The following is a 26,411-nucleotide window of genomic DNA, read 5'->3' on the forward strand; positions in this document are numbered from 1 at the left end:
TTATTATAAGAATCACTGTTTAAATAAAAATGATCTGTATAGTATTATACAGTCATATTTGAATTCTCCTCACAAGACCTTACTTAGTCTGTATATATGAATTTGCCTCCCATTTGGACCATGATCTGTGTGTATGTCCTATATAATGAAGAGATGGAAATGACTTTCTAGAAGCTGTGCTTATGGTAAAATTATAGATAATCGAGTATCTGTAGGGACTAATTGTTTGATTGCTTTAGGAGGCAAGTCCTGTTACCTTCTTTTATCAGCAAGAGTCCTCATCAGAAAGTACTAATGAGCTGGGCAAGGTCAAGTCAGCAAATCTGCATAACCTGATCCCCAATTACAAATGCAGCTAGCTATCTATGTAGCCTTTTCCTCCGTAACATTTAGTTTCAGTGACCATACTTAGAGGAACTAATGTGATCCGAATGTAAACTGTAAGTTTTGAGCAGCATATCAATCATTGTTAAAACATGGAGCTCATTAATGTGTTTTTTCTTACTGCTGTCATAAGTGTAATATCATAGCTTTTTGTTGTAAGCTTGCAAGCTGACTTTGGTAATAACATTTTTAAAGGAATATATCATTATCATGGCTAGGTTAGTTTATATAAAGACAAGAATCAGACTGAAAAAATGCATAATAAATGATGTTCCATCTAAAATGCAGTTTAACTGGACTCAGTGTGCTGAAATCATTTCTTGGCAGTATGCGCTGATGTTCTGCTTGGCAATATCATAGATGTAAGTACATAAGACTCCAGGAAGAGTTAATTTATGGGATCAAGTGGATTAATGAGTTTTGAATAATGAGTAAGTGTTGCCTTTGTGTGCTATAATCCATAAGCAGTGTTGGTTTTCACCTGGTGAAATTATAAATCAAAATGACAAGTTATGGAAATGCCATCACCTCCCCAGTGATCACAAATGGCTATGAAAAGCAAGAAGGATGGAGTTATTCTTTTCTGCATTTCTCACACATGTAGATGTCACATAACACGCAATAGTACAACAACACTCTTTTTTTGAGAAAGACTTATAAAAAGGTGTTTTGTTAGCCCTGGGCGTTTTTTGAATAACTCTGAAGCTTTTTTTTAAAGGGCAGGCATATTCAAAAAGTAGTTACCAGGTGATCAGGAGAGGCATCTCTTACTACTGTCACATCTGAAACACTGCCGACTTATAGGCAAGGCAAGGCAAGGCAAGTTTATTTATATAGCACAATTCAACAACAAGGTGATTCAAAGTGCTTTACAGAGACATTAAAAAACAAAAACAATAAAAAGCATGATTTAAAATTGATTAAAAAAAACAGTAGATAAAATCAGTAGTTAAAATGTAAGTTTTGAAATTTAAAAGTGTGGATGTGGTGCTTTATTCAAATGCAGCTGAGAATAGGTGAGTCTTCAACCTGGATTTAAATAAACTGAGTGTTTCGGCTGATCTGAGGCTTTCTGGGAGTTTGTTCCAGATATAAGGAGCATAAAAGCTGAATGCAGCTTCTCCGTGTCTGGTTCTGACTCTGGGAACTGATAAAAAACCGGATCCAGATGACTCGAGGGATCTTGAAGGTTCATACTGGGTCAGGAGGACACTGATGTATTTTGGTCCTAAACCATTCAGAGCTTTATAGACCAGCATCAGAACTTTAAAGTCTATCCTCTGACGGACAGGCAGCCAGTGTAAAGACCTCAGAGCTGGACTGATGTGGTCCACTTTTTTGGTCTTAGTGAGGACTCGAGCAGCAGAGTTCTGAATGAGCTGTAGTTGTCTGACTGATTTTTTTAGGTAGACCTGTAAAGATGCTGTTACAGTAATCAAGCCTACTAAAGATGAATGCATGGACTAGTTTTTCCAGGTCCTGTTGAGACATCAGATCTTTTATCTTTGATATATTTGTAAGGTGATAGTAAGCTGATTTTGTTATTGTCTTAATGTGTTTTTCTAAGTTTAGGTCTGCATCCATCACTACACCCAAATTTCTCGCCTGGTTTGTGGTTTTTAGGTGTATAGATTGAAGTTTGCTGGTGACCTGTAATCGTTTTTCTTTGGCGCCAAAGACTATTACCTCAGTTTTGTTTTTGTTTAGCGGGAGAAAATTGTGGCACAACCAGTCATTAATTTCCTCGATGCATTTACCAAGAGCCTGTACAGGGCCTCGGTCTCCTGGTGACATTGTGATATGTATTTGTGTGTCATCTGCATAGCTATGATAGTTTATTTTGTTGTTCTTTATAATCTGTGCCAGTGGGAGCATGTAAATGTTAAACAGATGGGGTCCCAAGATGGAACCTTGGGGAACTCCACATGTGATACTTGTCTGCTCAGATGTGAAGTTACCTATTGATACAAAGTATTTCCTGTTTTCTAAGTATGTTTTGAACCAGTTTAGTACAGTTCCTGAGAGACCTGCCCAGTTCTCCAGTCGTTTGAGTAATATGTTGTGGTCAACTGTATCAAATGCTGCACTGAGATCCAGCAAAACTAAGACTGACATTTTTCCACTGTCTGTATTCAGACATATGTCATTAAACACTTTGGTCAGAGCGGTTTCAGTGCTGTGGTTCTGTCTAAAACCTGACTGGAAGGCGTCATAGCAGTTATTCTGTGTTAAGAAGTAATTGAGCTGTTGAGAAACTGCTTTTTCAATGATCTTACTTAAAAATGGGAGATTTGAGATCGGCCTGTAGTTGTTCATTTGTGTCTTGTCAAGATTGTCCTTTTTCAGTATAGGTTTAATTACAGCAGTTTTTAGTGGTTCTGGAAACACACCTGACATTAAAGAAAAGTTGACGATCTGTAACAGGTCTGACTCCAAAGTCTTTGAGACCTTTTTGAAAAAACGTGTTGGCAGGACATCTAAACAGCAAGAGGAGGAGTTCAGTTGACCTAAGATGTCCTCCAGGTCTTTGCTGTTAATAGGGTGAAACTGTTTCATGGTGTTTAAACAGTTTTTCAGTGGACACAGTATATATCCTGAATATGCTGTTGATGTACCAATTGCTTGTCTAATCTTTTGGATTTTGTCTGTGAAGAATTTGGCGAAGTCATTGCAGGCCATGGTCGAATGAAGTTCAGCTGCCACTGACACAGGAGGGTTTGTTAGCCTGTCAACTGTAGAAAATAAGACCCGACACAACTTTGGATGGGGCCTTCAGCTGTAAAGCCACATATTCAAAAGACTGAAAACTTCCAGGAGATAGCTGCTTACATTGAAATGATTCATTAAATAAGACAGCAACCCCTCCTCCTCTCCTGCTCACCCTGGCCTCACTGATAAAACTGTAGTTAGGAGGGGTCGTCTCGATGAGAACAGCTCCACTGTTACTTTGGTCCAACCAAGTTTCAGTTAAAAACATAAAATCAAGGCTGTGCTCAGTGATTAAATCATTAATTAAAAATGTTTTCCCAGCTAAAGATCTAACATTTAATAAAGCCAACTTAAGTGTTTTAGAAGTATTTTTGCCCCCTTGTGTTTGGGAGCAGTCTGTGGCACACAAGGTATGTTTACTATATTTAAAGATCTTTTAGAGTGCCGCTCTCTGTGTTTTGACCAGGCCACATGTCTCAGTGGAAAAGTCACCACTGCCATAATCCTCGCAGCCCGGACCCTCCACACATCACACATCAGACTGTGGAGACAGAGCATGAAGGTGGTAAGGAGGAACTAAGGGGGGCAAGGCTGGGCAATGTAACTTCGATTGCTCTGTTGAAGGCGACACTGTATAGACACAGTAAAAGACAGATGTAGCTCCTGTGGTGTCAGCTATTGGTTTCTGAAGTGCTGTCCTGAAATCCAATTGGTTGCCGGAAAATGGATAAGACAAGGAGGGGTAGGTCTGACTGTGAAACCACACACTCATTGGCTAACAATTTGTGATGGACATTTGCAGAGAACAACTGCATGATGTAAAAAGATTTGCCTTTGCTCTGTCAAGTGGACTAATTTGATCCAATCGACGCTTCAGTTTACTACGAGGTTTACATACAGGTTTCACTTGGCATTTGGAACCAAAAGAAAATTGGTTTAAACTCAATCTCACACTTTCTAGAATCTGACACAGACACGCTCGACTCATCTCGCGTAAAACGCTGTTGTGGATTTGTTGCATTTTATGTAGAAAAAAAAATCTCTATAGCAGCACTCAGCAGCTGTTGATAGTGTGTGCTTCGGTGAATTAGCTGCTCTGACAACATCTAAATATGATGTGATGTCTTTGTCATATCATGGAGTGCGATTTCCAGCTCTGCTGTGAAATAATCCAGAATCGCATTTTTAACATGCATCTGGTTACTCCTAAACAACGCTGAGATATGATGAGTCAGACAAAGACATGGATAATATTGCAAAAAAACCTTTCAATGTTTTCTTTGCAGAACTCAAATATGTTCACTATGTTCAAGTTCACCGTGGTCACTTTCATCAGTGTATAAATAACATTGGAAGTGTGTGAGATTCACATTGAAGTACAATGACTGTCCTGTACATCATCGTCTACGCGATGTATCCAAAACACTGACAATATTAGTGTTTTGATGATGAATTATTCATAGTAATATTAAATGGCAACCTTCCTCTCACAGTCACATCTTCTGTCAGACACAAACAGGGTACTAACATCTACACCTACACAATGACCATCTGTCTCAGTGTGCATAAGTGAAGATAGGTAACAGTTTGATTAGCAGTGCAAACTTACAAAAATATGGGAATAAACTGCAGTTATACCTGATTCCAAAAATACCTACTGACCATAGGTGACCCTATTGAACTACTTTCAAATTTGAGTTGAGTAAACAGTGCATGGATGACTTCATCACTACCACAGATGAGACTGTTTTTATTATATAATGGCTCATTTGAATAATACATAAATAATTTCACTTTTATCCCAGCCTCCTTCTCCAGCCAACACTTTTCCAGTTTCTGCTGTGCACCGCTTCAAAAAGGAGTTAAATACAAATACAATCTTGCATCGTGATTTTTATTAGCTGATGTTCAGTAAAATGTATATAATCATAGATTCACGCCAAATAATTATAGAACAAAAACATTAAAAAAAACCCACACGAGTTGAATTTTTCATTGGGCCACTGAACTGAGCAGCAATTTATTTATCTTTGTGTTAACCAAAGCACAAAAATCTTAAAGCGCTGCATTCAATAACATAATAAGAACCACACAGCCCTTCAAAGAACTCCCTAGCTCAGTAACACTTGCCTTGTACTTCTTGTGCCCAAGCAAGTAATCAGAAGCCAGGCATGTGTGCTCTGCCCCAAAATAGGCCTCCTTTGCTTTGAGATTTGCTTTATCTTTCTTGTATAATAAAAAAATGTTCTTTCAGTGAACTCATTCTTGCCTGGAAGCTGTAGGTAATCAGTGTACAGTATATTTAGTATATTTAGGTGCACTGTACAGTTTTTCAGTGATGTAGTCCTTGTGGATGGAGTTCTCAAGGGGGGGGGGGGGGGGGGGGGGGGCAGTTGCTGCTAAGAGATGCTTCTTTGTATTCAAGCAGAATAAATGAACCTTAATGATCTAATGAGCTGTACTTGATCTTTACTTTACAGGTCTTCTTGAAGAGGCCAACTTTACATGATCACAGAGACAGAATCAAAGAGAATCAATTAGGCTGGAAAAGACCTTGAATCTAACAGTGGTCACAAAAGTGTGCTAATGTGAGTAATGTGATCTAACAGGATGAACTTTACTGGCAGACTACAGATATAATGTAGTGTGTAGCAAAAGCTTTCACAGCCCGTTCACTATTACTAAGTAAGATTTGACTGCTGAAGTCATCATTGATATATGATATGACAACAATGACCTCAGTCTGACTTACCAAAGTAAAAATGTACAGAATTGTGGGTTTAGAGGTGAAAGTGCTTGTTGTTAAATATTTTAGGCCTTTGAGGAAGAGTAACAAAGATATCATAAAGAACCAATCAGAAAAAAGCTTATTTATGGGCTTCACTGTAGCCACACGATTGATCTTTGCTGCTTCATTCTGATTGGCTGACGGCCAAATATCACTGCCAGGAATCTGATGGACGTGAACTGCAGCAGGAAATTCAGATAAATTGCATTTAGGAAAAAAAATCAAGGGTGACCCTTGATGAGGAGTGGTGAGAACTGAATGAAGCACAGAAGGAAAGACTTTATGCTTACACGGATTCAACATGTTTTACTGGTGATGTCAGCGTTAAGCTTTCTTGCTTCTGAATGGAGGACGGTATCCATCTTACCTGCATTGTTACTCACGCTGACCTATTTTAAATTTTAGAATTATTTGAGAACATTTTTACGGATATGTGCAAACCTCAGTTTACTCATGTGGATACAAGCGTACCAAATTGATTCCGGGCCTTGTTAGTGTTAAGTGCTACGCAGAGATACACACAGCCCGTTCTGTGTTTCTGAGCTGGACTTTTGCCCTTCTTCATTTTTAAAGCTGCACAAACACATTTGTTTGTATTAATAATGGATGAAGTGACAGGACGAAGTGTGTAACGGAAAGGTGACACTTGCAGAGATAAACCTGACAAGAATTGTCACTTTACAGTTCAAATCCACTCTATTCCACTTTTGGCCTTTTAGAGCATGCTCTTCCTGTGGTCTTCTTTTCCAGCTGTGGGGGGCAGTTGAATGATTTCTGACCAATACCAAACACGGAGTAAGAACCTAGAATCAGCTGGTGAATGCAGTGGAGCTTTTAGCAGAGAGTAAGACAACTGAAGTAAACACATTATCCAGCAGCCACCCTCTGATGTCTTTACTTTTTCAAGCCAACTGATACAATAATAAATATATTACTTAGTAATATACAGTTTCAAACTCTGGCCCCGTCTCTGTATTCTGTGTAAATGCAACATTTTCTGAACCTTTTTATCCCAATCAGCTCACGTGATAACAATTATAATAATAACATCTCATACTATCCATTGGTAAATGAAATTATTTTTGCATCTATATATTGGAATGATAATGGGCTCAGCAAATACCTACTGCCATTCTACAGTATCTCTAAGTATGATTGATGTTGCCTATGGCTCTACCTTTATAATCCTGCACTGTCCTGGGTATCAGGTTTCATGAGGCACTTTCCATTTGCTCTGCTCTGGATTTCTTCCAGCAGATCATTTCTTTTTTTTCTTCTTTTTAATTCTTCTGTTTTTTTTTTGGTTTTTTTTAATTACTAGTGAAATTGACATAAACTTGACATCATAGTCATTTATCCTGATTAAACAGATTTAGGTGGTCTATTATAGTTCCCAATCACCTTATTCTCCAACATAAGTGAGGTCAGGACCTGCCGAGGCTCTCATCTGAGTATCTCTTGTGCAGCAAAATTCATATGCAAGACCATCATTTAACTATTTTATCCAAATGAATCCCCTTTAATAATATCTAATCAGGATTTTATCTGTTGTGCAATGACTAGCCTTAAGTATTTTCCCCAAGTTTAGGATAAAAGCATCAACAGTTTTTCTGCAATTTATATCAATATAAATTCTCATAAAAAAAAAAAAAAAGTATTCCCGCTAATGACTCTGACAGAAAGCAGATAAAGCGGCTCAGCTGAGATTAGATGACTCTGTCTAATAAGGGCAGGGTACTAAGGCTGGTTGGATGGCTTGTCAGCTGATATAATTCACTGTTCAGAGGTTTGTACACTTTCATACAAACGTGTTCAAAATGTACAAAATTAGCTTTAACTGACTAGCATGGTGATACCGATTACTCTGAACTGGACCCAAAAAAAAATCTACATATGGATCTATCAGGTGTAACAGTGACTTACTCTAAATAAGAGAGTAGAAGCAATAACTTTACTTTGTCTCATCCGTTCCAGCTTCCTCTTGGTGTTTTCGTGTCTTATACTCTCAGTCTTTGCCACCATTAAAGAGTTCACACAAAGCTCAGAGAGTGCCTTGTACATCTTGGTAAGTATCACTTTATTTAATATTTTAACAGTATTCTGCATATAAATTAATGTCACAAGGTTAACTCCCCCATTCTGTTTTTTTCCACAGGAAATTGTGACCATTGTGGTGTTTGGAGTGGAGTACATTGTAAGGATATGGGCTGCTGGCTGCTGCTGTCGATACAGAGGATGGAGAGGGAGGCTAAAGTTTGCCAGAAAGCCTTTCTGTGTCATAGGTGCGAAAACACGTTTGCCTTGTGTTTTACTGGCTGTCATTTCTGTCACCTTGAAGAACATAACATGGACACATTACTTGTTACTTGTTTTGCTATTGCTTCTGTTCTTAAATGCTGAAACTTTTGATACAATGATACAAAAATATTTCTCCAACTGCAAATTGGTTGTTTGAACAGTGTACAGATTAAATGAACAATGATCTTCAGTGTCCATAGTAAAGTGTTGTTAATTTAGTCTGATTTGACCAAGGTCATGGTTTTCTACTCATATGTTGTACTTCTCTTCCCAGACACCATGGTGCTGATTGCCTCAGTATCTGTCCTGGCAGCTGGATCTCAGGGCAATGTGTTTGCCACCTCGGCTATCAGGAGTCTGAGATTCCTGCAGATCCTACGGATGCTGCGCATGGACCGCCGTGGAGGAACCTGGAAGCTGCTCGGCTCTGTAGTTTATGCACACAGCAAGGTGATCTTGATGTACTCCAGTTTTGTCTGTAGTTTCCTCAATTTTTTGATTGTTAAGATTGTGTGGCTGCCATTATCACTTATCTTTTAACCACAAAGCATGCAGACCAGGTGAAAGTAATATTTTTAGTATAGAGTAACTGTAATCCACATAAATGAGCTAAGAAAGAGCAAAGAGAAAAAGTCCAGCACATATAATAAATGGGAATTTGAAAAGTTATCATGGCTTACAAATATGTTATTTTAGAAACATTTTGTTGTCTTATCCATATGTCTTTGCACATAATCAAGAAAATGCAGCCATTTTACCCTATTTCAATATTCCCTGCTCAAAAATATATTAAAGGAACAGGGAGCAGGGCCTCACTGACCTCTTGGACAGTCTGGTGGTGCCAAATGGACTGAAACATAATGTCCCAGAGGTGTTCTGTTGGATTTAGGTCAGGCGAGCTTGAGGGCCAGTCAGTGGTATCAATTCTTTCTTTCTCCAGGAAGTGCCTGCATACTCTCGCCACATGAGGCTGGACATTGTCTGAACCCAAGTATTTAATCCTGATACCTAATGGCAGTCAGGGTGCTGTTGCCTAGCCTGTGCGCATGTCCATGGATATGGTCTCCAAAGACCATAAGTAACCCACCACCAAACAGGGCACGCTGAGGAGGAACCCAGAAATGACAATTTGGTCCAGTGTTTTCATCTTGATACCCATTTTACATAGCATGTTACAGGCAGCATAAAATTCTCCACGGCTTCTCCACACCCTTTCACGTCATGTCTCCTTGAATCTCTTCGTTGATCTTGTGACTTTGCTGGGAGACACAGCTAATCTTCTGGCAATGGCGTGTATTGATGTGCCATCCTGGAGGAGATGGACTCTATGTTACTTCAGTGACACTCTATTATCAAAGGTGTCTCCTCCGAGAAAGTCTATCATGACAAGGAAGCATATTTCTCTCCGTTTAATTTAAATGAGCTTGGAAAATCTAATTATTTGCTTTTACTAATAAGCTGCAGAAACATCATTACAGGGTTTGTGGGTGTTTGTGTATGATTACATGAGAAGGAGAGATGGCAGGCTGCAGCTTTTGTGGAGACGAGGGAAATAAAGATGTTTATGAAATGCTTGGTTCGCCGCACAGGGCAAGAGATTCACATATGATGTCCAATATTGTTACAGAATAGTCATTTGTACCCATTGACAGAGGTTACATTGCCACTTTTGCAAGGCATTCAAGATGACACTTAATTACTTTAATTTCCCAGTGGTCACTGTATTGGTTTTCTCTGTAGGAGCTCATCACAGCGTGGTACATAGGCTTCCTGTGCCTCATCCTGGCCTCATTCCTGGTCTACTCTGTGGAAAAGGAGTCAAATAATGAGTTTGACACGTATGCTGATGCTCTTTGGTGGGGACTGGTAAGACTAATTCGAAAAAACAAGGACAACATGGATCTGCAGTATTTGCTTTCTGTTTTACAACATGCATTTTTGACAAATATTCAGCTTAGAAATGTTCATTTTACTTTATTTCCAGTTTTACAAAAAAAGGTATTAAAAAAGCTATTTAATGTTTGTTTTTTATTTTTTTGTACCAGATAACTCTTACCACCATTGGTTATGGTGATAAGGTTCCCAAAACCTGGAATGGACGCTTACTAGCAGCCACGTTCAGCTTGATCGGCGTTGCCTTCTTTGCCCTTCCTGCTGTAAGTATGTAGGCTTGTCTTTAGGGCATTGAAGCCGCTGATAAGAGTTCACACAAAGTGCACATCATAAATGATCCTCATTTATATGCCTTTACTCTCTCTCCATTATGATGTTCTCTGTAAGTGCATATCTGCCTGATCTCACTGCTCTGCCCTAAGAGAATATACTCTGTGTTCTCTGGCAGGCTCTTCCATAGGTTATGGTTTCATTTAGTTTGATATCATAACTACAGTAGTGCATTCATGCTATGGATTCAACGTTATGGATTCGAAATGTATCTAATCAAGTGAGTAACCTGAAATGACAACAGGATAGCACATTTAGCACCCAACACCTAGCATTTTAGTGTCTATCAGCTAAATGTTTTCGTTTTAAAGCCCAGAAAACATCCTGTTTTATCCCACTTCAATGACTCTCATTAACCTTTTTATTCAAATCATGTAGCTCATCTCATCACTCAAGCAGGTCCATTGCCCAATAACTGACATAAAAAAGCAGCAACCAGGTGGTGAATGTAGTTGAGCTAGAGAGCCAGTTTTTTTACAGGTACAGCGACAGTGAAAATAAGATTTGTATTCATCAGATCACCAAAACACCATAGAAGCTGTGTGAGGAAATAACTGCAAATGTTTTTCTTTTTGGGACAAGCGTCCAGTCTTTGATAGTCCAAAGAAATCTTAGTGGAACCGATGCTTCTAAAAGGAGCTGAAAAAACTTGGCTCATTATTCACATTTTCTTTAGAAAGCCTGAGTTTGATGATGTAGTTTCAGTGGCTAAAGTACATGTCAGTGTTTGTTGTTCCACCTGAGATTTAAAGATATCACACTCAGCAGTAAGCTCTGAGTAAGCAGCTCCTATTCGTTCAGTCAATCATACAGGAAACTGTACTTGATCAGCAATCACTTTTCCTGTCACTACTTTTGGCACAGCATTTAACATCAGCATTTCCTCTCAGGTTTCTATAACCCCAGATGTTTTGTTGGATTGCTTCGGAGAACTGTTAGGGGACAAGGAGGAGACGACCTGCTGTTGTTGCAATTCCTCCTCCTGGCCCACTGAGGTCAGTAAAGGTCACTGATTATTTTATGGGTTTCTGCTTTTGTACAGGGCATCTTGGGTTCTGGCTTTGCCCTCAAAGTCCAAGAGCAGCACAGACAGAAGCATTTTGAGAAGAGACGTAACCCCGCTGCAGGCCTCATACAGGTATACTGTGTGATAAGATCACTAGATTCAATTTTAAACACTGTTTAATTCTCCAAACAAAAAAAACTGAGAAGCCTTTTTAAAAATTTCCTCACCCAGGCTGCTTGGAGGTTTTATGCCACCAACCTTTCCCGTACAGATCTGGTGTCCACGTGGGATTTTTATGAGCAGACTGTAGCTATTCCGATGTACAGGTAACCGATCAAATAAAGTGGTTGAATCATGCTACACATTATTCAGCATTTTCAGGAAATACAACTGTTTACCCATATCACATTCTGCCTTCTTTCTGAACCTTGAAAGCCAAGTTGAAAACTGAGCTCACAGAATAACCTCATCTTATTGTATTCTAAACATCTTTCTTGGATCAGAAGAATCACACACCGGTGTGGCTTTACACTTTCTGCTTTAATAAGGCTTTTCTTTTTAACGGAGAAGCAGATGAGAGTCTTGGCAGTGGCACTCTGAAATGCTGTTCAAAAGACAAATACTGCCCTTGGCCAATTTGAAAAATTAAGCAGACATTTTGGTGTCCAGCTGTATGAATTAGCAAATAAGCTGCCTTGCTCGACTCTCACAACACAGATTTCTTTTGCTTTTAATCTAGAAGTAGAAAATCATTAGTTGTCTATTTTGAAATGAGTTCACTTACATTCCAGTTGTAATTTAAGCAGAAAAGGTTATGACCAACTGAACATAACTTAAGGCAATTAGCTTAAAAAGCCCAAAGGCGAGCTTTCACCTTTTGCAACTGAGCTGATGAGGCTGTCTTGCTAGAACGACTTCTTTGAAGTTCTTCTTTGTCTTTTCCCAGACTTATCCCACCTCTGAATCAGCTGGACCTGCTGAGGAATCTGAAGGGCAAATCATTCAGGTATAACAATGACATTAGGAGTGACAAAGTTGTTGGTGTGATAGCATGATCTCATTATGATGACACCAATGGTGACTCAGTGACCTTGAAATAGAAGGGACCAGGGCATCAGAGGCTGAAATAACTATGTGCACTGCCCAAAATATACACTGAATGCCTTGATTGTCACAGAGGAATAAGATCTCACCTGAACCCTGTGAGTCTGGTCTGCTTGCCGCACACTTTGCGCTACACTTCCTGTGTCGCTGGGCCTTCCTTTTGTGTTACCAGCTTTTGTGTGCACTTAGCTCATTGTTGCACTCAGTTCATTTACTGTAGATTAACAAAAAAGAGGCTAACCAAACATTTATTTTAAAACACACCTTGTTGATGCAAACATCAACCTGTGACCATAATGAATGAATTTTGTATTGTTTTCTTCTATTAGTTTATTTGTAATGGGCAAGCAGGGAAGAACACTGACAGATTCACTGGCTCTATAGCCAGAACAAATTTTCAACCCCACTTGAGTGGAAAACCTGTGCGACACTTAGAAAATTCATTAATATACATTTACCAGACAATTTATTAGTTATACATTGGTAGAAGTTAGTTAAACCCCATTTTGCTTTCGGAACTGCCTGAATTCTTTATAACAAATATTCAATAAGGAGCTGGATATATTGGCATGATAGCGTCACCCAGTCGCAGATGTGCTTGCTGCACATCAGTGCTGCAAATCTCCTGATCCAGCACAAACCAAATGTTCTCCACTGGATTGAGATCTGGTAACTGTTGAGGCCATTTGACTACAGTGAACATGTTATTATATTCAAGGAACCAGTTTGAGATGATTTGAGCTTTGTGATGTTGCTCATTATCCTGCTGGAAGCAGAAGATGTAAGCCTGTGCAAATTGTAACCTCAGTTTCCTGTTGACAGGTGTGGTCTTCTGCTGCTGTAGCCCATCTACCTCAAAGCTCAACGTGCTGTGCGTTCAAAGATGCTCTTCTGCATACCTTGGCTGTAACAAGTGGTTGTTTAAGTTACTATAATTATAATATATTCAGACCGTTCTCTGTAAACCCTTGAGACGGTTGTGTGGGGAGAATCCCAGCAGATCCTGTTCCTATAATGCTCTAACTAACCTGTCTGACACAACAGCCATGCCATGTTCAAAGTCACTTAAATCACCTTTCTTCTCCATTCTGATGCTCAGTTTGAATGTCAGCGGGACGTTTTGGCCACAATGCAGTGAATTGCTGCAGTGTGATTAGATATTTGCGATAACAAGCAGTTGAACAGGTATGCCTAACAAATGTACGGTGGCCGTGAGAGGCCAAACGGACTGCAACCTATTGGTCCCTGTGTGCTCACAATTATCAATACCTCACTGGTTTCTGGTCAGGTCCCTGTTTATTGTAAGAATGCTGTTATTCACCCACTGTTAAAAAAACCTAAGCTTGATGCTTCTCTTCTCAGTAGCTACAGACCGATTTCAAAATTACCGTTCATTTCTAAGATTTTAGAAAAGGTTGTGGCTAAGCAGCTTATAGCTGTTCTAGATGAATACAGCATTCTGGATAAATTCCAATCTGGCTTTCGTAGAGCTCACTCTACTGAAACTACACTTCTTAGAGTCTCCAACGACATTTTGATGAGATGTGATGCAGGAGAATGCTCCGTTCTGTTGATGTTGGACCTGACCTCCGCCTTTGATACTGTGGACCATCATATTCTGCTAGATAGGCTGAGACACTGGGTGGGTATATCAGGGGCTGCTTTGGACTGGTTTGAATCCTATTTGCATGAACAATCCTTTTCTGTGGCTACCTCTAAGCACAGTTCCTCTTCTACTTTTCTTGCCTATGGTGTGCCACAAGGTTCAGTTTTGGGGCCTTTATTGTTCTTGCTGTATTTACTTCCTCTTTAACACTTATTGAGCACTTTTAAGGACATTTCGTATCACTGCTATGCAGATGATATTCAGGTATATATCTCCTTTAAGCCCCGTGATGTTTCCAAGCTACAGATTTTGCATAAGTGCATAGACTCCATTAGAGGTTGGATGGCTGGAAACTTTCTTCAACTAAATGAGGAGAAGACTTGTTCTTGTTTGTGCTCCTAAAAATTTTGTACCTAGTGTTATGGAAAACTTGGGTCCACTTGCTACATTTGCAAAACCATCTATCAGGAGCCTTGATGTTAGTATTGACTCAGCTCTGACTTTGGATGCCCATGTAAAATCTTTGGTTCACTCCTGTTTTTATCACTTGAGAAACATTGCTAAACTGAGTCCCATTGTATCGCACTCCGAATTAGAAATTGTCATTCATGCATTTGTTTCATCTCGTCTGGACTACTGTAATTCTTTGTTTACTTGTTTATGTAAAGCCTCTTTGGAGCGTCTGCAAGTTGTTCAGAACGCTCCTGCAAAGCTTCTGACCAAGTCCTCCAAGTTTTCCCATGTCACACCCCTGCTGATTCAGCTGCACTGGCTCCCCGTTAAATTCAGAATCCAGTTTAAGGTTTTGACCTTGACTTTCAGGGCTCTGCATGGACAAGTACCAACATATATGAGTGAACTTTTACATCCATACATTCCCAGCAGGTCCCTGAGGTCATGTGACCAGGGCTTGCTTGCTGTCCAACACACGAGGGTGAAAACAAAAGGCGACAAAGCTTTTGGAACTGTGGCCCCCAGATTGTGGAACTCTCTCCCTTTGAGCCTGAGATCTGTGGACTCAGTGGTCGCTTTTAAAAAACAGCTAAAAACCCATCTTTTTAAACTTGCTTTTGGTTGATTTTTATTTTTAGGTTTTAGCTTCTGTGAAGCACTTTGTGATTTTTATCTTGAAAGGTGCTATATAAATAAAGTTTTACTTACTTAGTTACTTACAACCTAAGAAAACACCAGCAATAAGAAAAATGCTGCAAAAGCACACAAAACACAACAGAAATAAGAAAAACAACAACGAAAAAAGGAAAAAACAGATTTCAAAAAGCACAATGGAATTGTTTCTGGGGAGAAAATAACCCGACGGACCAGTTGCAGGAACCCAGAACATGGTAGGTGTGTTTTATCATGATTCATATAATACTGATGACGAATCTTTAGGCTAATAGTTAGGCTAACACACTTACCTCTCATCTTTTCTTTCCTCACAAAACCGATAGATCCTCCACTTCTTTTAAGTGTCTCCCAGCGCAATTCTTACCATATTTTGTTCCTGCAACTGGTCCGTCGGGTTATTGTCTCCCCAGAAACACTTCCCTTGTGCTTTCGGAAATATGCTTTTTCCTATTACTGTTTTGTTTTTTTCTATTTCCGTTTTGTTTTGTGCACTTTTGCAGCGTTTTTCTTATTGCTGGTGTTTTCCTAAGTTGCAGTATGTTTGGCATCTCAGGGCCACCGTACCAATTGCCTATGAATGCAAAATCTTAACAATAAAGGTCCAGGTTTGATCCTGGAGGAATACCTGTTCGAGTCGTGTTATGAGGCTCACTGTAGTTTTACATATTAAGAGAAAATGTGTCAACTTTTTGGTTGGTTTGAAAATGAAGATTCTTTGAACCCCAAGGTGCTGAAGTGTGAATAGGAGATAGGAAGCACTTAAGAATACAAAAAAGTGCTTGTATGTGAACGAAGCAATTTGAGTGCTCAGGCAGGGTAGAAAAGTGCTATATAAGAACCAGTCCATTTACCTTCTGTATTTACTTAATAGCCTAAGGTTTCTTTTGTCAGTGGAGACAAAAAACATTGCAGAAGAGTGAGTAAATACTGGACACTCATCACAAAATTTAATCTTCATAAAGGCAACTGTTGCTGTTGTTTAGAACTTGTTTCCACTGCCCCCGTGTGGTAACATATATATTGGTTTTTTTTTTTTTTTAGGTTTTTACAGATAATTTTCATCCATGTCCATAACTTGTGTCTTACATTGTGTAACATTTATGCCTTTTCTGCTCACAGGAAGGAGTCACAAACAGAAACCTCTCCCAGGTCTGTGATCTGGTTTTATCTCTCGCCTCTTTCCTTTGCCTTCTCTTCAATTCTGCTCTTAGCTGCTGCTGAGACACTCTTCTTGGGGGAGTGTGCTTACTGTACATCAGTGTGCGAGAGTGGGGGTTTGTGTGTCTGACATGGGTGTGGCTGCGTGTTAAGTGCCTCCTTCAAGAACGGTCACGCTGCATTTGCTCACATGGTGCTCAAAGATCAGCTCACTTTGGCCTCATTCCCAACTGGCAGCTTTATTAAATATTAACCGATATGCTGTTCTTTGATAGTCTACCTTTCAGCATCACCTTGGGAAAAAAGTGATTTTGAACACTTTTGCTTGATTTTTCTATCACTCTGTTTTTTAACACAGAAAACAAGTGTAACTATTGACAAGGTGGTAACACTTGATCGTGGCTGAATGACAAACCTCCTTATAATCCAATTGCATATTTTAGACTCACGTGTAAAATCAGACAATCGTTTAAATGGCAAAATGAATAAAACCAAAAAATTTTATTCTTTAAATGAGCAATAAATTACAGTCACAGTAAAGCGTTACTGGCATCTTGGCACACACTGCTGTTTTTGTGACTCTACCCACTTCTATTTTATCTTTTTTGTGTCTCCTCCTACTGCCCACCACTCCAGTAATGAAAATGCACACAAAGACAGACTTTGCGGGTGCTGTCCGAGAGCTATTAGGTATAGTTGCTGCACAGATACTAACAACTGCACTGCAAGTCTGTGTGTCTCCTTCTATTCCTACCAATGTTCTTTTCTTCTGCAAGTGCAAGTAAGGGTAGAGGAGTCACAGAATAAGGACATGTAGCACTACGGAAAGTACACAATCCGACTTGTTACTATTTGTAGCGTAGTGAAGCTCTGTTTCTGATGTCTACACGAGGAGATTCACACGTAAAAGCAACAAAGAGCTATTTCTAACTTTTACCCTTTCCCCAGGAAAGGTGCAGATTTACATCCTTCTTTTATGGTTTCTGTTTAGTAACGTCTTGCAGTTGATTTGCTGGCTGTCTTTTTTGCCCACTCAGCCCCGTTCAGCAGGCAAGGTGCATATTGCTGATTACCTAATGGTTACCACGTGCCATACGACGATGATTTTATTTTTTTGTTGCATGATTTGTGTTCACTTTTTTTGCATAGAGCCAGACCACAGCTCTTCCTTTTGAGACGCACAGTGTCACTTTGCTTCCCATGCATGCCTGCTTGTAGCTTCCTGCTGCTTGCCTGAACCACCGAATGCTCTACTATGTTCGTTTGTGGACATGGCTCCTTCTGCTGTAGGACATTGCCCATTTTGCATTTCTGCTGAGGTAAGATTTATTATCACATTGCAGATGAATTCTACAAATTCACAAGCTAGGGCTTAAACACAGTAGAATACAGACATTTAGCTACAGGTAGTCTTTCATTAAAATGATGCTGATAAATGCAGAATTAAACAGGCTTAATTTACTGTATTGTTACTTCCTGTTTTAGTCGGAAGCCGAGTCTGAAGGACAAAGTGTTTCCCAGTCCTTCTAAGGCTCCTGTGTCCAAGGGGAAAGCCCAGTCTCCAGGTGGAGCAGATGATGGTGCTGAAGCAAGCCCCAGCAAGGTCACCAAGAGCTGGAGCTTCACCGACAAGAACCGAGGGGCGAAAAATGCCTTCAAAGCTCGGGGCAGCACCTCGCGCAAAAACTCAGAGGGTGAGGAAACTGATCATCATCTGACCAGAATGAGTGTAGTAGTGTTGTGTAGTATAACTGAATACACAGCCATACAGTGTAGAGACTTGGAGAATTCTATTGTTGTAGGTGGGAAACCTCAGAAACTGTATTCAAACCATCATGAAAACTGTAGAAAATGGCAGACACTTATTAAAAGAGATGTGGGTGTTGTGAATATGAAACTACATTCAGGACATGGAGGCCCTAGCTTTTGTATGGAGCCTGGAAGCAGAGGTGAGCGGGTTGCTGCTTCCTCCTGTGTCTCATCTCTGTGCTCCGGCTTCACATTTAGCTTGCATACACAAACGTGATATCTAACGTTCCAGAAGAATTCAAGTTGAGTGCACTTCCCAAAATTTCCAGGAATTCATTTGAGACAGTATGACCTTGGCTATTTGTTCAGAGACCAAACTTTAGGAGTCAAAATTATTTATATTAAAGAAAACTGAAAACAAAACCAACTAAATCTTATGTAACTATAACACTACTAGTAACACTAGCTCAATATACAATCATTGCCAGAAGTATACATACATTCATCATGGGCATAAATGGTAAGTGTGTGTTTTTAATGTTTTTTCTCAACTGTTCTGTTTCTGAGGTCCAGAATTGTACAGGATACATCAATAATAACTTTTTCTTAAAAGAATTGGCTGCATAAGATCCACACGGGGTCAAAAGTATACATACACCTCAACTAATATTTGGCTAAATGTTTTGGGAAGTTGCACCTTGACCAGATGCTTTTGGTTGCCATCAACAAGCTTCTGGCAGAATTGGTAGAGTTTATTTAAACATGTTGGTTTCCAAGCAGGGACCTAGCTTTTGAGCATAGCACACAAATTTTCAGTAGAGTTGATCGTTGGGGATTTGTCCATTCCTGAAGTTTAATAGTCCATTTCTAAACACTTGCAGATTCCAGGACAGTCGGTTTAAACATACAAGTTATTCAGACGTGTCGCCAGTTTTCTAAGGTCCAGAGGAAGACCCAGACTGTCACCCTCAGATAAGACAAGAGAAAATTAGTTAGCATGTTCCTGAACAGCCCAGGAACCACAAAGGCTCAAACCAGACGTTAACTGGAAACTGCTGTAAGGTACACAGTGAAGCAAGTTTTACATCACTGTGGACTGAGGGGGTACCAACCAAGAAGAAGCTCCTGTTTCAAAATCAAGCCCATCAAGCTCAACTGAAATATGCAGCTGCCCACATGGACAAGCTAAATGCCTTCTGGAGGAAGGTTTTATTGTCAGACAAGACAAAGGTTGAGCTATTTGGCCCCAGTGACAAGAGATGTTTGGAGGAGTTAAAGGTGAGGTGTTCAAACCTAACAACCCTGTATGAGCTGTCAAGCATGGTGGCGGTAGCATCATGCTCTGTAGCTGTTTTGCTGCCAGCAGTACTGGTACTTTAAAGGATGAATAAAATGAATAAATGAGGACTGCCTCTAAAATTTTCAGCTGTATTAACATTACATTAAGATATTAAGCTTTTTGAATATACTTCCAAAAGCCCCAAACTCAGGCTTATTGAAAATTTGGGAATTCTACTTAAAAGCCATAAGGTCCATACCAGGAAACAAACAAGTTTAAATATCCAGACACAATTATGTCATAAGCTAGGTGATAGCTACCAGGTATACCGTTATATGCTATACAATCACTTGACCTTAGAAAAAGAACAGTTTATCGAAATCAATAAAAGCAAAAACTTACCATGACATTCATGCCCAGGACGAGTAAACTTTTAGCCACAGAATACTTTGGCAAAACTTGTTTGTGATCAACAGTTTATCTGACAAACATTCAGTTGCTGCCAGTGAACATGTAGCAGAGCAGTGCCAGGTCAGCAGCTCACCAGCTGTGTGAGTTTAGAAGTTACTGTCAAAACCTCTTTGAGTTGCAATCAATGTGGAGACTGTAGCTGAGTTATCATGCAGACATGTATGTTCCCTTCATGTATACAAAAATTTGTCACTTCTATGACAAATCAAATTTTTAAGAACATATTCAGGAGACCGTCACTTTGGATGTCGTGGTGTGGTGTCATCATTTAGTGTTAGACAGTCCCACTGCATCCATGTGTCATCTGTGTCACTATCATTAGAATATTTCTCTTCTCTCTCCATTTCTTTGCTTTCTGTTAAGCAATGTGAACCAATTCTCATTAGCTGTCTTTCTTCTTTCACTTCATGTCATGTTTAAGTGCTGATTGAAATGCAGGACGAAGACTTTGGACTGAAGAGTTCTTCAGGTTAGACAAGTCATCATGACATGTCTTCAGTAAAGACTGTAACATAGTCTATAATGTCTAGCTGTATAGTTTACCATACATGTTATATAAAGCTTTGAAACATATATAGTTGGTAAGCTTAAATCTAAGAGAAGAGAGACCAGCCCGTTCAAACATGATCCAGAAACCATTCAATAGACTCCACAGTTTTCCATGTTTGGAATTGATTTGTCTGCCATTTTCATCCTGCTAGAATCCATAACAAATCTTTTCCCATGTCTCTCTTCTCTCTCTTTTTGCAGCAATTGAAGGTTTAATAAGTAAGGCATTGGGATATTTTGTTGGTTGACTTCTATAGGGAAAATTATCCAAAGACAAGTCAGCTTCACCCAGTCTGAGAAACCTGCATGCTGATATCTGCTGAGATATGTTCACTTGACATGAACCCTTTGTTATGCTGTTTTTCTCACTGTGATGACTGAGGGCATGAGTCTAGCAGAGTCTCCCATGGAACTAATTATTCCATATTTACTTGTTATGATTGTTAGAGCACCTCATGTAATACATTTGTATTTATGGTAGCAGTAGGCTAAGCTAAACGGGTTCAAGTCAAGTGGTGCCGAGATTATCCAAAACTGACCCAGAGACATGCCCCCAAACCCTGCTTTAGCTTGCATGAGGAGACCTCACTTTCCCTACCAGATTCTCAGAAAATTTCTGATTTCCACTAATTAGGCCTTGACAACTCCATGCAATATGCTTTAAATTCTGTAGACCAGCCTTCCAGTGCTAATCTGTAATTGGTGGTGGGAAGAGAGTACCTGTCTTTGAAGGTTACAGTAAAGCTTTATCACCTCAGCACTATCCTTCAATTCTGCACCGAATCTTTTTACCTGTCGTCCCACGAAGCTTGCTCACACACTCCCAAACTGGCTAACTGGCTTGAGACCAACTGTAACACGGACACTTGCACCTTTGGCGCTGAAAGCGACGGCTCTGCTCTGCTTCTGCTGGTGACGTTTGTCATGCGGAAGCAGATGTAATATTTTTTTAAAAGAGTGTCCATGCATTTGCTTTCTAGAGGCGAGCCTTCCGGGAGAGGAAGTTGGTGACGATAAGAGCTGCCACTGTGAATTCTTCACTCAAGAGTTACCACCAGGCTTGAAAGTTGCAATCAGAGCAATCTGGTAAGGACTCTCTGAATAAGAGGTTTTTATGGTTCTGTGATTGGTTATTTCATGTAGTGTAAAAATAATATCTGTGGTCATCTGTGTAGCTATTTCAGTGTTTAAAGAAGTAGGCGTATTAGAAGTAATAATAATAAATAATGTACAATGATGGACTATTAGCTAGAATGTGGTTAAGTTAAAAGATTCCGACAAGTTTTAAAAAGATTCGATTTTATATGATGGATTATGCAGAAAAAATAGAATTGGGCTGAAAGGTCTATTGCTTTATTATGTATTCAGGTTGTGTATTTAAAAAGAAAAGTAACTAAGTAATAAAGTAACGAATTACTTTTGAAAATAAGTCATCAGTAAAGTAATGGGATTACTTTCTTGGAGAGGTAATCAATAATTAGTAACTAAATACTATTTTCAAGGAACTTGACCAACACTGGTTGCCATGCCAGGGTGTCGGCTGCTGCTGACGTCCAGAGATGTGCATGATGTGTCGTTTGACGCTGGTGCCTCAATGCATCAGCCTCAGTGATATTAGATGCTCAGAAATAACTGGTCTCATTAGTAGGATGTGGAGGTAGTGGTGATTCAGAAGACAGCAAAAACTATTGGTTTAGGATTAGTCATCATAAACTGCTTGGTTATGTTTAAAAGAAGTGGTTTAAAATAGAGCTCTTCACAACTTTATGCTACATATTGCAAAAATGACATTTTGTAAAAAACCAAAAGGCCTCTTTTCACAAGTTGGGAATGAAAGACCTGTCTCACCTCATGCATTACAGCTGCCATAGGACACATTTGTGGATATTTGAGAGACAACATATATATTTAATGTAAAATGGATGACAACCATCAGCTACCAAAAATGTATGCCCAAAATGTTGGTTTTAAGTTGGTTACATGTAAATTTTCCATATAATTCTGTTGCATACGTACAGTGTAAAATGTTATCTGATCAATGTGATCAAATGACTTTTTTGGTGTGCATTCAGTTTGTACCAATCATATTTTCCTAAAGCATTAATCATTTAAATAAATAAACCTTTGATTTGTTATATTTCATTTGCATTTTACTCCGCATTGCATTTTTTGTTTGTTTTGAGCAGGAGAATTCTTGGGAGTTATTCTGAAATGTCTGCTGTGATCTGGTCATTTGTTTTCCTGTCACGTGACACGTTTAACAACGATGTCTCGTCCCCCCCCCAGCATCATGAGCTTCCTGGTGTCAAAGAGGAGGTTCAAAGAGAGCTTGCGACCTTACGATGTCATGGACGTGATTGAGCAATACTCCGCTGGTCACCTGGACATGCTGTCGCGCATTAAGAACCTGCAGACCAGGCAAGAAGTCCTTTACTCTTGAATTAGTCATTTCTTTAAGAAATATGTGTCAGTAGTTAGTTTAGTTAGCTTAATATAACAGTGGAGCTTTCATCTACTAACAAAGTGCTTTTAGTGGTCACTGGATACACACATGTTGTGACACACAAGCCATTGATTTGCCTGTTTCATTTATCCAGATACATGTGTTGTATTCAGATCTGTTACATATATCGGTAGCTTGATGTCCTATTAGCAGTCACTCCTTCAGCTCTGAACGTGCCACAGATTGATTTTGGATGTAACACTGATGTCTAATTCACATTGTTTTCTATGTCAGTTTTCCCTCCTACAAGCGAGCTCCTCACACCTTGATCCCCTGAAGGTCTAACATGTACAAGAAATATATTCCATCAGTGAATCACACACACTTTCCATCCATGAAACAAGCCAGACTCACCGTATGTCTCGTGTGTGGAATATATTGCAGACGTGTTCTCCATACCTGATGTGATTCCCACGTTGCTTCATTCTGCATTGCACTCATATCGTCTCTGTGTGCCTCGCCAGGATAGATATGATTGTGGGGCCGCCTCCCCCAACAACACCTCGCCATAAGAAGTCCACTGAAGTTCCTAGGTTAGGTTAATAGACTGCACCTTTAGAATGACCATTTTTATCAGCATTATCTTCCTTATGCCATAGTAGCAGTTACATGCTACCTTACTGGTTCGATTGATGGAACCCCTTTTGAGTTCAAGCCATTGACATGTCTCATTGAGCTAGCGGGATTGTGATACATAAAAGCAGGGGTGCAGGTGCAATAGTTAATAAGTGAAATGGCTTAACAGACTGCTTTATGTAGAACATTTTAAGGATGTTGTTCTGTTAGCGCTGGTGACAAATGATATCAGCTGCTGTCAAGGAAAGGCTAAAAAAAGACATTTTGCCGTTTGCTCACTGAATCTTAACGAGCCGTTTCACATGGCCTCGCTCAAGAGGGGTTTGAAGTGCTAACTGCTTGCTCTCTTAGCAGAAAGACAGAGGGAGAGCTCCCCCAGTAGGATGCAATGGAAATGAAGCATGAAGCACCACTGAAGCATGCCAAGTGATGCATTTTGGCCGCAGACAAAATGTCCCTTCAGTTTAGACTCTGTTTTGTTAAAAGAAAAAAAAGAAAAGGAAAAAAAGATCGTCTTACTCACATTATGCATGCGTCCACACAATCCACCTGAACTCAGTAGTGTCTCAGGAAACGTTCACCTTCTGTAAGGCCATCATTTATTCATTCAAACATATTTATTTGCAGCTTGACAACAATCATCACTAAAATAATTTCATTACTTTTCAATGCAAGACTAATCTACATTTTGGCATCCTAAACTTCTTGAGTTAAAAATATTGGGGTCAGACCCTGTGGCAAAACAGAGCATATCTACTATACATATAAATATACACTTTTATAATCATATTATAATCTAATATATGACACTATTTTCTCTAAATGTTAGAGTTGACCAGATAGTTGGTAAAGGTCCCAAAGGTGAAGGAGATGCTGTGGAGGACCAGAGTATGATGGGACGTCTAGTCAAAGTGGAAAAGCAGGTAGGAATGTTTCACCCAGGTCTGTGAAGGTCAGTCTGGAAAGTTTTTCTTTTCCCGCCAACATCAACTTATGTTGATTCCTCTGATGGAACACCGTTTTCTGTCTTTCTGCAGGTGGTCTGCATGGACAGGAAACTCGACTTCCTGGTTAATGTGTATGTGCAGCGTATGGGTATCCCCCGTTCTGAAACAGAGGCCTTTTTTAACTCCAGGGAGCCGTATCCAGCCCCGCCTTACCACAGCCCCGAGAAAAGCAAAGAAGAGAAGGAGGAAAAGGAGGAGGTACAGGAGGTGAAGACATGCTCAGCAGCTGATGTCCCATGCTCTGACGGGTCCTTGGAAAAGAAAGACCCTTTACTCGGTCGATCTGTGGCGAGATCAGTTGGTACTCCCTCTGGGAGCAACAGCCGCCCCTCTACCTCCTGGCAGCACCAGCTGCAAAACCCCATCAGCCAGCCTGCCTGGAACAGCAGCGTGGCCAACACCCCTTCGCCAATAGGTGGCAGCGGCGACCATTCGCCCACCCTGTTCCGCCTCCCACCTCCACCTGCTCCAGCTCATGACAGATCCTCTTCGGGTCAGGGTGGCAGCGGCAGAGAGAGCGGCTCCCACAGCAAGAGGCGCAACAGGAGGCACAGGTGCCATCGAGAGGTCACCGCAGTAGATAGTGACACATCCCTCTCCATCCCGTCGGTTGACCATGAGGAGCTGGAGCGCTCGTTCAGCGGCTTCAGCATCTCCCAAGCCAAGGAGGACTTCTTTGGGCCCTCGTTCTTTACAGGCTTAGGAGGGGGAGCCGGAGCAGGGCCCGAAGCCGGAGGTGGACCTTCACTCTGTGCCAGGGTCAGACCATTGCTAGCAGAGGGGGAGTCGGACACAGACTCTGACCTCTGTGCTCCCTCGCCTCTGTCTTTCACCGGAGAGGTCTCAGGTGGAGAGAGGGGGTGGGCTGGGCTGAAGTAGAAAGGACTGCTCTGCTGGCAGACCTGCTGATTGTGACAGAGGCTGATGCCCCGATTGCCAACATGACCGTATCATTAGACCTCGTGGCCACAGGCTCACTGTAGATGATGGCTGATACAGACTATATTGGGCGGTTATGTGCAGTTGTCTTTTTGCGATAACAGTAAAAACGAGTTCTCACAAAAACAACCGGATTATCCTTTATCAACATTTAAGTTTGTAATGTAACACTTCACTGGCAATGCTTGATTACGGTTACTTTTGTATCCACTCAGAATTTGATTAAATAGCTGTTTAGAAACCTTTCTTTAACTTAGACAAGAAGCCTTTTCGTTATGGTACTTAGTGAGACGACACTTATACAGTGTGGATTTGTATGAAACAATAAAGAGAATTGCCATTTTGGTTCCTCTTACAGTGGGGCAAAAAAGTATTTAGTCAGCCACCGATTGTGCAAGTTCCCCCACCTAAAATGATGACAGAGGTCAGTAATTTGCACCAGAGGTACACTTCAACTGTGAGAGACAGAATGTGAAAAAAAAAAAATCCATGAATCCACATGGTAGGATTTGTAAAGAATTTATTCGTAAATCAGGGTGGAAAATAAGTATTTGGTCAATAACAAAAATACAACTCAATACTTTGTAACATAACCTTTGTTGGCAATAACAGAGGTCAAACGTTTACTATAGGTCTTTACCAGGTTTGCACACACAGTAGCTGGTATTTTGGCCCATTCCTCCATGCAGATCTTCTCGAGAGCAGTGATGTTTTGGGGCTGTCGCCGAGCAACACGGACTTTCAACTCCCGCCACAGATTTTCTATGGGGTTGAGGTCTGGAGACTGGCTAGGCCACTCCAGGACTTTCAAATGCTTCTTACGGAGCCACTCCTTTGTTGCCCGGGCGGTGTGTTTTGGATCATTGTCATGTTGGAAGACCCAGCCTCGTTTCATCTTCAGAGTTCTCACTGATGGAAGGAGGTTTTGGCTCAA

At 40.3% G+C, this 26,411-nt stretch overlaps 1 protein-coding gene across 5 annotated transcripts in view; it reads left to right on the plus strand.

Moving 5' to 3' along the window:
- The window catches only part of LOC120743775 (potassium voltage-gated channel subfamily KQT member 2-like), a 35,469-nt gene extending 9,540 nt beyond the window's left edge, over positions 1-25,929 (plus strand). The window contains exons 2-18 of one of the 5 annotated variants that reach the window (XM_040047611.1): positions 7,856-7,946; positions 8,037-8,163; positions 8,454-8,629; positions 9,920-10,045; positions 10,225-10,335; positions 11,445-11,540; positions 11,640-11,734; positions 12,355-12,414; positions 16,366-16,395; positions 17,041-17,094; positions 17,890-18,098; positions 20,325-20,372; positions 20,654-20,671; positions 21,433-21,538; positions 22,739-22,870; positions 24,361-24,454; positions 24,569-25,929. In XM_040047611.1, coding sequence (XP_039903545.1) covers positions 7,856-7,946; positions 8,037-8,163; positions 8,454-8,629; positions 9,920-10,045; positions 10,225-10,335; positions 11,445-11,540; positions 11,640-11,734; positions 12,355-12,414; positions 16,366-16,395; positions 17,041-17,094; positions 17,890-18,098; positions 20,325-20,372; positions 20,654-20,671; positions 21,433-21,538; positions 22,739-22,870; positions 24,361-24,454; positions 24,569-25,417 — 2,422 coding nt within the window. In that variant the 3' untranslated portion in view covers positions 25,418-25,929. The remainder of the gene's footprint in view (positions 1-7,855; positions 7,947-8,036; positions 8,164-8,453; positions 8,630-9,919; positions 10,046-10,224; positions 10,336-11,444; positions 11,541-11,639; positions 11,735-12,354; positions 12,415-16,365; positions 16,396-17,040; positions 17,095-17,889; positions 18,099-20,324; positions 20,373-20,653; positions 20,672-21,432; positions 21,539-22,738; positions 22,871-24,360; positions 24,455-24,568) is intronic. The other 4 variants (XM_040047612.1, XM_040047613.1, XM_040047614.1 and 1 more) reach the window with 4 other exon arrangements.
- The last annotated feature ends 482 nt before the right edge of the window (positions 25,930-26,411 follow it).

The sequence above is a fragment of the Simochromis diagramma genome, unplaced genomic scaffold (assembly GCF_900408965.1).
Source record: "Simochromis diagramma unplaced genomic scaffold, fSimDia1.1 OVJJ01000387.1, whole genome shotgun sequence".
Classification (NCBI taxonomy): domain Eukaryota; kingdom Metazoa; phylum Chordata; class Actinopteri; order Cichliformes; family Cichlidae; genus Simochromis; species Simochromis diagramma.